The sequence below is a fragment of the Myotis nattereri genome (genome assembly GCF_964212035.1).
Source record: "Myotis nattereri genome assembly, chromosome: 7".
NCBI classification, from domain to species: Eukaryota; Metazoa; Chordata; class Mammalia; order Chiroptera; family Vespertilionidae; genus Myotis; species Myotis nattereri.
The window spans coordinates 40,199,144-40,214,836 of record NC_138082.1 but is presented as its reverse complement, the minus strand read 5'-3'; the positions used below and the strand labels follow the sequence as shown (position 1 = coordinate 40,214,836).

General features: G+C 38.4%; 1 protein-coding gene across 1 annotated transcript in view; it reads right to left on the bottom strand.

The window, feature by feature from the left end:
• The window catches only part of CCDC141 (coiled-coil domain containing 141), a 158,165-nt gene that overhangs the window by 102,630 nt on the left and 39,842 nt on the right, over positions 1–15,693 (bottom strand). The window contains exons 5-6 of the mRNA XM_081095260.1: positions 13,866–14,119; positions 1,314–1,430 (exon numbers count right to left, since the gene is read on the bottom strand). Coding sequence (XP_080951386.1) covers positions 1,314–1,430; positions 13,866–14,119 — 371 coding nt within the window. The remainder of the gene's footprint in view (positions 1–1,313; positions 1,431–13,865; positions 14,120–15,693) is intronic.

Here is a 15,693-nt window from a genome sequence, read left to right as displayed (position 1 = left end):
GGAAGCAACTCCTGTATACAATTGAGGTTGTTTCTTGTGCTTACTAGTTAGGGATTTTGATAGAATTTTCACTGATAAAACTTGTTTGACACACACAGAATAAATTCTTGTACAATTTTTAAAAATTCGTAAGTAGAGACATTTTTAAAGTACTTAGAAAATCATCAGTCATAAGTCTTTGTAACTGCATCTTTTATCAGTTAAGCAAATATTCAAAGCAAACACTTTGAATGCCTATGCATGCTGCAGTGTTCAAAGAGAAGCAAAAACAAACAAAGGCATCATGATTCCCATAAGGAAGCTTCAGTGAAGATCAATGCAACCTACTGCCTTTCCTGCCCCACCCAAATCCCATCCTCCCAAACATGCAATATTTATTTGGTTTGTTTTCCTTATTCTCAACCATTGTCTAGAAGTGTTGGCCCATTGTTTTCCAGAGCTTCTTGACTGAGCTGTACCTATAACTACCAGGCACCCAACATACTGATAATAGAAAGTTCCCTATGCCTGATATTGATTCAAGTATTCACCGTTCCCACTCAATCTACTACAGATAGACTTTTGTTTTCTTGCAGATCAAAATGGAGCACCTGGAAAGAACTCTGGAAAGTATTTATAAACCCCACATATACACAGGAGTCCATTTCCAAACAAGACAATGCAGAGGGAGCACTGTTATGTGGCTGTTCTGCCCCTCTTGCCTCAGCACTTCATGGTTCCATTTTGCACATTCGAACACCTGCAAGTGGTTGCCCAGCTGGTAGCCATTAATTTGTGCAAAACCAAAAAATGTGCAGCAAATTAAGGGATTGGGGAAATATAAATGGAAACAGCAAGTAAACTATATCTGGAAATCATACTGAGACCTCAGTGTAGAAAAACATTTTTTTTAGAAAGCTGGCAAAGTAGAGTGGAGTTAGGTAAGACCTGCAATCAAATTCCAACTCTGCTACTGACAAGATATATTACACTAGTAAAGTTACCTTGCTTCTGTAAGCGTCTGCATTTAGTTTATTTTGATCTGTAAAATGAGAAAAAATAATACCTACTCCTTAGGGGGTTGGCGATAATTTAGATAATGCATCTCTTACACTTAATGCAGTGTCTGACACAGTGATTATTTTAAAAAGAGAGTTTTGCTGTAGAAGCTGTTGTTTTGTTCATTATTATTCCAGAAGAACAGGCAGTGGGCAGTGGTATTCGCTAATGCTATCAGAATCTTTCCTACGTAAACAGTGGGTTATTCAAAGACAGTGTTTGGTGCCTCTCTAAATAACCTGCATGTTTCAATTATTTTTTAATGTGTCTCTTACCTTTGCTTTTATTTTTAGTTCCTCGTGCTTACGGATTAGCTCCTCATTATCTGAAAGTGATGAACCGAGACTCTGTTCCCGTAAATCTCTTATGGTTTTCTGAAACCAACAAGTAACCTAAGTAAAAAGCAACAGCGATAAATTTTCAAATGATTAGAATACTGAGTAAAAACTAAGAAATATTTCCTTAACCTTTCAAAACATAAGCTACGTCAATTTCTCTTTGGATAAACTCATCTCATATATTAAATAATTATGGTGGAGTTTTTATGTTTTCTTCACTCAACCTCTACATGCTTCAGAGAAAAAATAAAGTAATCCCTGAAAAGCAGGAAAATAATATATCAGTTCAGATTACATAGCATGAAGACAAGTATTCAAAATCTCCTAACAAAGAAGAACCAAAATAGATTTCCCACTCAGTCTCTGAATCATGCATGGTTCCAGAATATAAATCCCTTTCCTGGATAAGCATGTGAATCTGAATACAGTTACATAGACCCACACGAAGGTAATTAACAGCATATGTAGAATTATATTTCTACTATAAAAAAACAATGCAAAAATATTGTTTGGTGCAGTTGCTGGAAATTTGTGTTCCGAAAATAAATGAAGAAACTTTTAAAATTCTGTTGACATTATAAATGGGGCATGACTCAGATTCATTTAGATTTGATTTACAATACATACCTTACACTGTTAAAACAACAAATAGCAAAGGACTTGAAAGAAGTAGTACATTTTTAAATGATGACTTAAGTTGACATTGAACTGATGACATGAAGTATCTGGCTGCAGATTCTTTATCCAAATGAAAGGAAAGAGACTTGGATTTTTACTCTTAAATCCTATACAGTGTGGTTGCATGATCACATCATTGCTACTAATTCCTAAGAGCCCACTACATGCTAGAGAGTTTGGTAGTTGCTTTTTGGGCATTACCTCTATTTCCCTCAACAACTCTATAACAAGTATGATATCATCATTTTAGAGATGAGGAGAGCTTAAGCAGCTTATCCAGGGCCACATAGTAAGTGACAGAACCAGGATTCCTCCCCAAGCTTTCATTATTTCAAAGTCCATGCTCTCTCCACCATGCCCTGCTGCTATCCTTGGCTACACTAAAGTCTTATAACCATGGGTATGAGGGGGAATTACTTCAAATCTGAAAAATTAATCCTGACAGTCTATTCAAAATGGTGGACACTACACTATACTTTCATCTAGCCTAGGCTGTCTTGTCTATAATAGCCTCAGGATTTATTTGACCTCCTATAATATGGACAAATGTTTGAAGCAGGTGGCCAAGGAGAAAACTAGGTTAGTCATGGAGCTCCACACATTATGTACACACACACACACACACACACACCACAGAAGTTGAGTTAGTGGTTACCTAGAATAGGAGATTCCATTACCATTACAGGGCTGATACCACAAAGCTGGTTATGAAATCAAAGGGTCTATACTAATGCCTGGCATTTCTCAGCATGGAATAGGCAGTAAAATATGGGGTAAGAGGGCTTCTCTGGCTTCCTTCTAATTGGAAATCTTTGTTAGCCATCATTTTAGGCTGCCATCAATGCAAAGAAAAGAATAATGGTGATACTGTAACAGTTTTCATGTGAAATGCACCTCATTTTCTTCATAATATTTGGTAAGCTGTTTATAATACAAACATTAGTCAGTTCCCATATCTAAATGTAATGTTTATGTATTACAACTATCTGAAGATAGTCTATCTTTCTGGTATCCCAGTTAGAAATAGATAGTATGCATAGTGTGCACATTAGAACACACAGAGTACTTTATCGAGCTATAACATTTATTCATTTATTTAATTTTATACAAATAATTTCTCACAAAAGATGCAGTGAGCCCATATAAAAACACAGCTAAAACAATGATTTAAGGGTTTCATCAAAGAAAAATGAATCATGACTATATTACCAGCTTTCAGAGATCATTTAATTTATTAAGTATTGGGAGTAAGTTTTATTTATTCTTAGCTCAGGGGAGAGGAACTCTGAAATCTCAAGAATGCTTCAATAGAGAAAGTTAATATAGAATGTGAGTGAATAAAAGTGAGTACAAACAGGTGTTCGTTAATCTCTAAAAACAGGTGAGAAGCCTGAACCCTCAGTAAACCTATTTAATTTTGTGAGTCAAAGACTTGTCATCTAGCACATGCCGGTGGCGATGAAAGCAGGAAAGGAATGGGTTGTTTGAGTTTTAAAAGGTATCTACTGACCTCATCCCTACATTTGGCAAATACTATTTCAATCCCCAAAGCATACTATTCCTGTATGGCAATATTGTTCCCTACAAGAGAATGCAGTTAAAGGTCTATGGTGATATTCCATATATTCTGATCACATGCCTGCCTGATGAAGCAAACTGACTCTCTAGATCTACACATTTTTACTACTGAACGCACTCTGGGGAGAGACGTATAAAAACAAGTTGGCATAAAACTCAGAATTAAGTAGTTCGCTGTGTGGGTATTACAGCTCAGTGAGGCATTCACACACATGTTCAGCCTCTTAGATTAGATTTACTATGTGTGCCACGGGACGCATGCAGAACAGGCTCTCAGAGTCCTTCTTGTAAAAGCACAACACCCCAAATAACGAAGAGCTTATCAACATAATATTCTGCCACCCCGTAAATCAGTCATTGTGCCCTGCGCATACCTATTACAGACAGCTGCACAGATATTCCAAGAGCACTTTTTCTAAGGGTGTAAATTATATCAGCTGCTGAGTGGTAAGTACAGTAAGTGATGCATCAGGACATTCTATAGAACATGGTCCCTGCAAAGGATAAAAACATGAGCCAAGGGTTGGTGGAAAGAAAAGAACAAAAAGCATCCAGAGTATGCACTGCAAATCAGTTCAAGGGAATGATAGTGTAAGGGGGAAGTAAGAATATTTTTCCTCTCTCTCTAGTTCCCACCTTTCAGCTTGATGTAAGTGTTGTGTTCATGGTCATTGCACTGATTTGACATGACATTCTAGATCCTCAGTGCCCAGAGCATGTAGAACTAAGGTAGAGAAGGAGTTGGGCAGATCTTTTTTACAGGGGAAGGGGACCACCTATCTAAGGATGAAGAAGACGGAGAGAAAGGAAAGGAAAATCAGCAAAGATGCAAAGAAGAAGCAACCAGAGGTGTTCAATGAAAACCAAGAGCTATCTTGGATATTAAAGAGGGTGCCAGAAAAACTCAGTCAAATGGTGTAGACCTGCACTATCCTATGTGGTAGCCAGTAAGCACATATGGCTATTGAGTGCTTGGAATGTGACAAGTCCAAATTGAAATGTACTCTAAGTATAAAATACACAGCAGATTTCACAGTCATAGTTTTAAAAATTAATAAACATACCTCATTAAGAATATTCATATTGATTAAATGTTGAAATACTATTTTGGATATGTTGGATTAAACACAATATATTATTACTTTTCACTTTTTTATGAGGCTTTTAAACTTTTTTATGTTTCTTTTTCACTTTTTTAATGTGGCCACTACAACTTTTTTTGTTGTTGTTGTTAATCCTTACCTGAGGATATTTTCCCATTGATTTTTAGAGAGAGTGGCAGGGAGAGAGAGAAACATCTATGTGAGAGAGATACATCAGTTGGTTGCCTCCTGCATGAGCCCCGACTGGGGCCAGGGATGGAGCCTGCAACCGAAGTATGTGCCCTTAACTGGAATTGAACCTGTTACCCTTCAGTCTGCAGGCTGATGCTCCCTCCACTGAGCCAAACTTGCTAGGGCCTGGCTACTACAACTTTTAAAATCACTTATGTGGCCCTGGCCAGGTGGCTCAGTTGGTTGGAGCATCGTCCTGTACACCAAAAGAATGCAGGTTATATTCCCAGTAAGGGCACATACGTAGGTTGAGGGTTTGATCTCTGGTTGGGCACGTATAAGAGGCAGCTGATGTTTCTCTTTCACATCAATGTTTCTTTCTTTCTTCCTTTCTTTCTTTCTTTCTTTCTTTCTTTCTTTCTTTCTTTCTTTCTCTCTCTCTCTCTCTCTCTCTCTCTCTCTCTCTCTCTCTCTCTCTCTCTTTTCTCTTCCTCTCACTATAAAAAAATCAATTTAAAAAAAACCCATATCCTCAGGTGAGGATTTAAAGATAAATTGATATATAGATAAATAACTAAATAAAATCACATACATGGCTTGCATTATATTTTTATCAAATGGTTCTACAACTCAAGGATTTTGAGAATATCCTTATTTGTAGATCTAATGACTGAGTTTTAATTAGAGGCTATTTAAAACAGTGAAATCAGGAAAATAGTGGGATGAAGCATTGGTTGGTAAGTATGTGTGGACCACTGGGTAGGGGTACTGAAGTTCAGCTAATGACTCTTCCAAAGAAGTTTATTGGCTAAGTAAAAGAAGGATCAGGTGATAGCTTTAAGGAAAGCAGGGGTACCAAAGAGGCTTCTCCCACCTTTTTAAAAAATTTTTATTAGATGAGACATTAGCATTTTTTGCAAGAACTGAAGATTCATGAAGGAGGATTGATGTAGGAATGTACCAGAATGTGAAGGTTGGAAGTGAGCACTACTGAAGGTAGCTTTGGGCCAGAAAGACTAGACTTTGCTTGTTGAATAACCCATCCCCATGCTGACCCCGTAGCTGGGAGATAAGAATAAATAAAGTAAAATAAATGGACCCTACTTTCACAGAGAGATGTCAGGTCCTACTCTAGGCAGGTTACAAGTGACCCTATCCAACCTTTGTAACCCTCCTATGATGAAGATACTTACTTTTGCAATAGATGAGGAAACTGAGACACATACAGGCAATTCAGTTAAGGTTACACAACTAATAAGAAGAAAGTCCCACGGTTGAAGACAGAAATGCCACAGTCAGAATGTATGGAGAACCAAAGGGTTCCAGAGAAGAGAAATGGTTCTTATTAGGCTAGTTTATGAATGTTCCTAAGACAAAAACCAAAATGCAACAATATATTTATAAACTCTAATTCTAACATGGAAGTAGGTCCTGTGCACGGGGCTCAATGGACACAGTGCATTAGAGAGAAGGGGTGCCTCAGAGGAAGACGCCAGCTGTAAGCAAAGGAGACAACAAGCACAAACTGAGAATTCCTGTTCCAAAATGATATGTGTTAAAGACAGAACTAAAACATGGAGAACACATGAAACACATAGAAAGTATTGTCTGATGATCTAGGATAAATGACTCAAGTGGCAAGAAGGTAACCATCTGCTGCAACCCAAAGCGATGCGTCAGACTGAATAACGCATCATAGTCCCTTTCTCTGCCATTTGTTCTACAATCTGAGATCAGACCTTATTTTTGATCGTTAAAACTGTGCTGCAGGAGGTAAGCTAACAATAAACAATTCAGAAATGCTTAAGGGAAGATGAAAATCTCTTTCAAATTAGTTTCATTTTCTTTTCCATGTGCAGGACAGTTCCAACAGTTCCTGCCAAAGAATCAGTTACTATTAGAGACACAAAACAAACAAAAAACTGATAATGAGGGCAAGGGGATCAGTTACTTATCTTCTTTAACCCAAGACTTTTTGATAGTCTCTCTTCCAATTACCCAAAATGCACACATAGACAGAGGTGTTTTCAACTATAGTTGAAGGCCTCAGGTGACAGGTCTAATGTCTACTTTGATTTTGAAGGCATGTTAGCATTAAAACAACAATATTAGTTCCCATCACTGTTTTTCTTATTTACTGTAGGGAAAGCAATTTCCATTATTTTGCATCAGACGATCTAGTCAAATGCACTCTGTATTTAACTAGGCAATAACCAGACTTCAGACATTCATTTGCATCATTAGGTGGTAAAGTTATATGAAGCATTAAAGCCATGTCACTGATGTTTGTACCTGAGGATTTGGAAGCAGAGGAGAAAAGAATCACTGCCAAAATGTGGATTGGGTTTTTTTCGATGCATTCTGAGACTGATCTCATTATTGGCTTGTTATTTTGGACTCTATCTCAGAGATTCCAGGAGCACAATTTTCTCCTGTGGAATTTGGAAGCCTTCCATGAATTACTGACGTCAACGGGAAGATAATAGTGTATTCCTTAGCAAATTATCGAATCCCAGTATTCTCTGTTGATGGGTATCAGGGAAGCTAATATATTATATTATTTGTCATAGGCAAAATTCGTTATTTTGTAAACAGCTTTACAGATCATCTATCTCCCTGTCTGGAATCATAATTTCATGTATTTAATTATTCTGACTTGTGTTAATATATCATTCCTCTTCCAACATTCATATTATAAGAAACTTGGCACTAAGAACTTTCCTTCCCAAGATTGCTTTCAACTCTTGTTTGTGTTTAGGTAGGCTCTTTACTTCCAACTATTCGATGGTGGAAAGTTGTTTAGTTCCATGAATAAAATCAGTACAGTGGACATCTATGGACCTAAATTTTATTTCTAGCATTACCTTTGACTCATTGCTGGGAATCCTCCCAGCAGTGGGGAAAAAGTCTTCTTTTTTTTTCAAGAAAAGAAACAGGCCAGTCTAGTGGCCACATGCATCTCTGCCAAAGATATGTAAGGCATGGTTTTCCCAGTATAACTTTGGGATGTACCTTGGGTGATGGGCAGCCATTATATTCAGAGGGAGAGAGAGAAGAGAGAGAGACTAACTTACAGGATACTTAGAAGTCGGACCAAAGCTTGACATTTGAACATAACCTCCCCAATTCCTTGTTTATGTAGCCTAATACATTGCATACTGAAGCTTTGACCTAAACTTTGGTTGTTGGGAGAAAATGAGAGTTAGAAACTATCATATGGATAGGATAAATAACTGCTGAATTATAAAGGATGTTTTAATCCTTCCGAAGTGTGCCATTTACTGTATTTGCTTATGAGTCTCCCTACAAAAAGCATTAAAATTAATAGGGCCCCTTTGCTTGTCTTTGGGGACTGAAGGATGGGGGTAGAGGAAGGAATGAGTCCCTCTCCCCGGCCAGTTTGCAATGGTAGCAGTATTGAAGAAAAAATAAAAGCCAACAACCTCCAGCACCAGGGGCAGGAAAGGAAAGGAGCTCAGGGTGTGGAAGAAGATACACAGGCAGCCCCAGGGCGGAGCAGACAGCTGGAGTAGCAGCAACTGACTGTCATACAGTGGAAGGATGTGAGGTCAAAGTAAGGCAGAGCCTTTCCCAGAGAGCACACAGCTTTGTTATCAGTCCTATCACTGCTGAGAATGTAATTTAGTTATGGTGTGTATCGCCCAGCCCTCTTACCAACTGATGTGGGGGCTTAAATAATTGTGCTTAATTAAAGTGCTATTAAGCCATCAATCCAATTGAACAATACTGTATATAGAAGTGACAAACTAAGCTTAAGGAAAACGTAATCAACTATAATAAGAATAAATTAGGTAAAGAAATAGCTAAAGAGTGGAGAAAGTTAGGGAGAGGAAAACAAATTTTTAACTTTATCATACAGATAAAGTTGACCTTTTTTTGAATAAACTCAGCTGGATACCAAGCCATGAAATAGCATTTATTTACCATTCACATGATAACATTTTAGAAAGATTATCTAGTAATTTAGAGAATCGGTGTGGGATCCAGTGAATATGTAGGGTTTTATGTGCTGGTGATTATCTGGTAAAGCTCAGAGTGACCACCGACATGGAGTGAGATGGTGAACCTTTGAACACTTACTGAGTGCTTGCTGTATGCTAAGCTGTGCTTTAAGCACTTTTACATATATAATGTTGTTTATATTCACAACAAATCTATAGATAGCTATTATTATTATTTCCAGTTTACAGAAAAGGAACATGAGGCACAGAGGCCAACTAACTTGCCCAAATCACATAGCCAGTAAATGTAAAAGCTGGGATTGCTAGCCATGCCATCTTCACCAGACTCCCTCCTTTAGGACCTATGATATGTAGTGTCATTGAAATAAATGGTGGTTAGCATGCATTTGACTTAGGAGGTGTTTCTATTGTTTTCAAAATCACGATGTTTCTCCTACAAACACCTCAAGAGACTTTGCATTTACTCTAATGTGCCTTAGAGTGAATTCTAGAGACAGCTTAGGTGCTAAAATAAAATTTTGTGATAAATTTTAACCTATAAGCGTTTGGAAGTCATGTATGTTATTGGGCTGAACTATTGAATACCAGTATCACCAGGATAATTCATTATTTGATATGCCAGCCAATATTAGAAAGCTACATTCAAAGAAAGATTTTGTTTTAAACTCTTACTATGTGCTAGTCACTACATTAGGCACTTTTATATTACTTCATATCAATTGAAGCTGGTCAATCATCCAAGCTCTAACTCCTAGTTAGAAGGTAGTATCATATAAAGTGTGTGTGTGAGCAAAGTTATATAGCAGCCCACCAGGTACCAGACTGGCACCCTGAGCCTGATATCATTTTAATTGCCTAGTAAAAACGAATATGGCCCTGGCTGGTTTTGGCTCAGTGGATAGAGCATTGGCCTGGGGACTGAAGGGTCCTGGGTTCAATTCCAGTCAAGGGCACATGCCTGGGTTGTGGGCTCGATCCCCCCCAGTAGGGGGTGTGCAGGAGGCAGCCAATCAATGTATGTGGTATAAAACCTTGCAAATGTTAATTCTATTTCTCTCTTTCCTCTACAAAGATGTGTATCTTATAAGTATATGTGATCTGAGGGTAAAAACAGATGATCTGCCCTGTCTTACTTGCTATTCCTCAATGTCCTTGACATTGTCTTATACAAAGAGATTATGAATAACTTAGTTTTAATTTATCTGTTTGTCTCACTTATGCCTGATTGGAGCAATTGAAAAAAATTACATTCATAAATCTTCTTGCCAAGGTAATTAATTATGCACAAAATACTCCAAGCTGCTTCTGATTTTCATTAATGAAACAGCAGATTATGTGCAAAATAAGATGCTGCTGGAATTGGAAAAAAAATGGTCAGCTACTCATCTCTCAAAGTAAAAAATGCACATTTTTACATCTGAAAAACAATGATACAGAAAGAGCATTCTGTGATCATATTTATCAGACTATCATATTTCAATTAAGATAGAAAAATATGTGGTTTTCATTTGTTTGTTTGTTTTTTCCTTTGATTGACATAAATCTTAAATTGTCATTGTTCTGGCCATTCAATTTTCTCCCAAAGTTAAATTAGCTAAACTATTATAGTTCAAAAGCATTAGGCCATAATAACTTAGACACAGAGCAGCATTAAATGCGTCTTTTAAATGGCCCTTATGAGAGGCAATACATCAGACATTTAGACAACCACATTATTACTCATCAGTCATCTTTGCTCTAATTTTCTACTTACTTTCCCTTTTTCTTAAGTGGTTAAAATGATTGACAAAATGAGTACTTTATTCATGCAAAGTTTGACAGCTCCTATATTCCCTTAAAATAAGTACAGAACCAACAAAAAATATTTGCCCTTTGATGAAGTATGTGCCTTTGTATCAACTCAGGTTCCACAATGTTCTATCAGGTAGATCATCCAGGAATATGATTATCAGAGAAGCCAAATTACTAACAGAGTCACACCCAATTTGGTGAACCTGCTACTATTCTTCACCATTGCATCATCAATTAAATTTCAGAATAGAGCATTCAGAAAAGCTAAAAATTAGGAAAGATAATTATGCTTGTATCTACCTGGATTTTAAATTATTTCTTTGTTCACATAATTATAAGACAGTAAGCATTAATACTTGTTTATAATATTAAGAAACTAAAGAGACTCTACTTCCTCAACAATAAGATAGTCTTTAAATTGCCCTAATTCAAGCAGTGAAATATTATGCCCATTAAAATTACCTATTGTACTTTTGACACAAGAATGTGTCTATGATTTTTTCAATTTAATAAAAATAGGTAATAATACAGTATGCTTAGGTTAATTCCATTAGTGTTTGCTTGCTTATTTATCCATTTCTTTAATGAATATGTGTATGCTCCTATGACAGTGCTCATCCTATATAATAAAACCCTAATATGCAAATCAACCAAACAGCAGAACAACTGGTCACTATGATGCGCACTGACCACCAGGGGGCAGACTCTCAACGCAGGAGCTGCCCCTTGGTGGTCAGTGCACTCCCACAACAGGAGCGCCACTCAGCCAGAAGCCAGGCTCACCGCTGACGAGTGCAGCGGTGGTGGCAGGGGCCTCTCCCGCCTCTGCAGCAGCTCCAAGGAATCTTTGGGGGTCCCAGACTGTGAAAGGGTGCAGGCCGGGCTGAGGGACCCCCCCTACCCCCGCTCCCCACCCCCCCCCCCCCCGTGCATGAATGTAATTCACCAGGCCTCTAGTACTGTATAAAGGTCTAAAAGGTGGCAGTATGTCAAATGCTCATAGCAGTTACCTATATGGAAGTGATCTCACCTACATTTTAAACAAATGGACATTAAGTCACAAGCAGAAAAAATATATCTTTCTGTTTTGAACTATTCATTGAGTACCCATTAAACAAGTATGGCTAAGATTACAAAAGTGACTTTTATTTGATCCATCAAACTCAAAATAAATAACAAATTGCCCTTTAATGCAAGACCAGTCTTGACCAGCTTGGTGGTAGATGGAGGTACAAGGGGGAGGAGAGTGATATGTGTTGGGCTTTCACTATCCTTTTCAGGCATGCTGCCCTAAATTACTAATTATAATATAGCAGTTAATATGAGCCAAGTAACATTCTAACTACTTGACAGAGAATAACTCACTTGATAATCTTAACAACACTTTGAGGAAAATACTACTATAGCTACATTTTACAGAAAACTGAGCCTCTGGGAATTTAAATAATTGCTCAGTTACTCATCTGGTAAGTGACAGAACCAGGATTTGAACCCAGCCAATAGTCTGGCCCCAGGATCTGTGTTCTCATCAGCCCACAGAGACGGCAGTTACCTTTACTGATGACTCCAACTGCTGTCACTGGTGTTAGCAAGAGATAAATGTAACATGGGCGTTTTAAGATTAAGAACCTAAATTTTATATTTAAAGAAATGAATAATTTATCTATTGACCAATTTTATTAAAATTTAATATTTATCCTTATCATTATTGTTGAATTGATTTTGGCTCAAGATTGTCAGGAATGGAGTCCAAATGAAAGCCTAGTTCTTTTAACCACAAGTTCATTCTGAAAGCTTTAATATACCTATAGCAGCCTCTGACAATGAGACAATAGGAAGAGGCCTTGGCCCAGGAGAGGAAGGACAAGAAAACTTGTCCTGAGGCTGTTGTAATCCTTGATATTTACACAAATGAATTAAAAACTTACATCCAGACAAAAATTTGCACATGGATTCCTATAGCAGTTTTATCCCTAACTGCCAAAACTTGGAAGCTACCAAGATGTCCTTCAGTAGGTGACAGGATAAATAAACTATGGCACATTCACACAGTGGGATAGTATTCAATGCTAAAAAGAAATAAGCAATCAAGCCATGCAAAAGCATGAAGGAATCTTAAGTGCATATTTCTAAGCAAATAACCCAATCTGAAAATGCTACACGTTAGATTATTTCAATTATATGACATTCTGGAAAACACAAAACTATGGAGTTAGTAAAACGATCAGTAGTTGCCAAGGATTAGGGGGAGAGAGGGATGACTAGGCAGAGCACAGAGGATTCTCAGGGCAGTGGAATTATTTTGCATACTACAATGGTAGATATATGTCATTACACATTTTTCAAATCCACAGAATGTACAGAGATGAGCAAAAGTAGGATTATAATTGTTCATATAGAAACTAATATAATAATTAATAAATAAGACTACAAAAATAAATACTGTGTTTCACATACTCACAACTATAAACCTACTTTTGCCCACCAAGAGCGTACCCTAATGTGAACTATAGGCTTTGGGTGACGATGCGTCACTGTAGGTTCATCGATTATAGCAAATGTACCACTCTAGTGCAGAATGTTGATAATGAGGGAGATTGTGCATGTGTGGAGACAGGGGGTACGCTGTGCCTAAAGTCTGGGTAATGTGTTCTAATAAGCCTGCAAACTCATCATCCTCCAACCCCAAAGCCCTCTAACCACTGAGCATCCAGCCATAGACAAAGGTCATATTTCTTAATTGGTACCAGACCATTCTTCTAAGAACAATATTTCCATTTTGCACTGATAGACTTTTTCACTGACATTAATAGCAATCTAGAACAATTTAACACTATCATGCCCCTCCCCAACTTTGAAGAAAATTGCAGTTAACATTTCAGAATTTCAAAGAAATGTATCTAAAAGTAGTGACCTGGAAGGAAGTCAGAAAGAGAATCCAACAATAGTCATTTCAAAACTGGCCAGTGGTACTCTCCCATTTATGAAATCAATATTTTAAAGAGAGGAAATAAAGATATTTGTTGTTATATTACCTGCTTGGAAAAAAACAACATAGTAGTTTGGACCAAAGATCAAATAATTTAACCATGACAACTGAGAAACTGTCCCAGGAATAGCTAGCCCACATAACAACCAAACTTCATTAGCTGAGGGAAGGCATCATCAGTGCCCCTTTGGATTACCTGATTTTCTTGTTGGTCCCACTGACATATCTGCAGAACCTGACTCAATTCCTGCCGCTGTTGCCTCAGGTACTTGTCTAGTTGCCGTCTCCTGTCTTGTAGAAGTTCAAGAAGACTGTCGATCTTTAGGCAGCTACTACGAGCTCCCTGAATCAACTCAGGATTTACATTAGGTCCATCACACTTGAATTTTTCTATGAAGTCAGTGAGTTGTTGACTTTTGTTTAAAAGCGCTAGAGATCGTTCTAAGAGTTCTAGAAGAAAGTTAGAAAGAAAACAGAACAATGATATGAGCAAGCTTTTAGATAGTAATATTTTTGACTCTTCATATAATTTAAAATATATATAACCTTTATACTAAAATAAGGAATTCAAATGTATAAACATGAAATGCCTAATATGCAAATAGACCGAACGGCGGAACAACCAAACAACCGAAAAACCGAACAACCAGTCGCTATGACATGCGTTGACCACCAGGGGCACACACAGAACATGGCAGGCGTGGCAGCCATGGCAGGAAGGTGGAGCAGGTGAGCGGGGGTGCCAGACCAAGGTGGGGTGCTGGTCGTTGTCATCGAGGTGAGCCTGAATATTCTTTGCTCCAGCGCACCATGGTCTCACCTGGCACTTGCACCTGCTGCTGGCGCCCGCCCTGCTCTCACCCACTGCAGACACCAGAGCCACCACTTGCACCCGCTGCCAGCACCCAGCGCCAGTACTGATTGCTCAGCGCCATCAGTGGGTGTGAGCAGCGGCTGCCTGCTCCGATCGCCCCTGAGGGCTTCTCCACCTCAACCTGTTCCTGAAGGGTGATCAGGGCATCAGCTGCTGTTTGCACCTGCTGATGTTTGCACCCACTGCTGGCACCAGGCCCCAATCACTCCACACTGTTCCCAATCGCTCTGTACCATCAGCAGTGCAAGCGATAGGGGACTGGGGGCCACGGCAGTAGGAACTGGGTGGAGGCACGGAGGATGGGCCAAGACCCACCCCTGTGCTCACCGCAGCCTCATGGCCCACAGTTCCTTACAAGGTGCACGAATTTTTGCACCAGGCCCCTAGTCTGCCAGAACAGGTTCTTCTGTGGAAGGAAAAGAAACAACTGCAGAAACAAGGTGAAGACAGGTTACAGAGACTGTGCCCATTGAACAGAAGGGTTTTAATTTGTATAACCTGAACATAATAACCAGTATGATTAATTATAATGCTATATATATTACACACACACACACACGCGTGCGCGCACACACACACACACACACACACACACAAAGCATGGGCAGGTGGCAGGGTTTCCATAGGGTATTTCTTTTCTTTCTTTCCATAACTAGCTCTTACACACTAGACTTTTCAAATGAGAAAGGAAAGTAGGTGCTTGCATACTGACAGTGGAATAAACCAACCTGCTCTGGTCCCTACAAAATAAATATAATTAGCCAAAATTTCCATTTGCAATCTTTTTCTGGTTTCTGTTTCAACTCCTGTCAAAATAGTATAACCACTACCACAGTATCACCGGGAATGAAGCCTCCTGGGCCCAAATTAACTTGTAAAATGTACCCAGGCTAAAATCGGTCTGTTACTGCTACCAAGATGATCATTAAAGTGGGTAAATTGTTCCCTCTGTCAGTTCCTTCAATTCTTCCTCTGTCAGTTTCTGACATTTTACTTTTATGCTGTTTGTTTTTCTGACTATTTATTCCTTCAGTTGATCATACAAAGTGCTGCATTTTTTCTCAGGCTACACTATCTATTCTAGATATACCATGACCTTCAGGAAATACAAAATCTCTATAGTGCATTTATTTTAAAGATTGTATTTTTT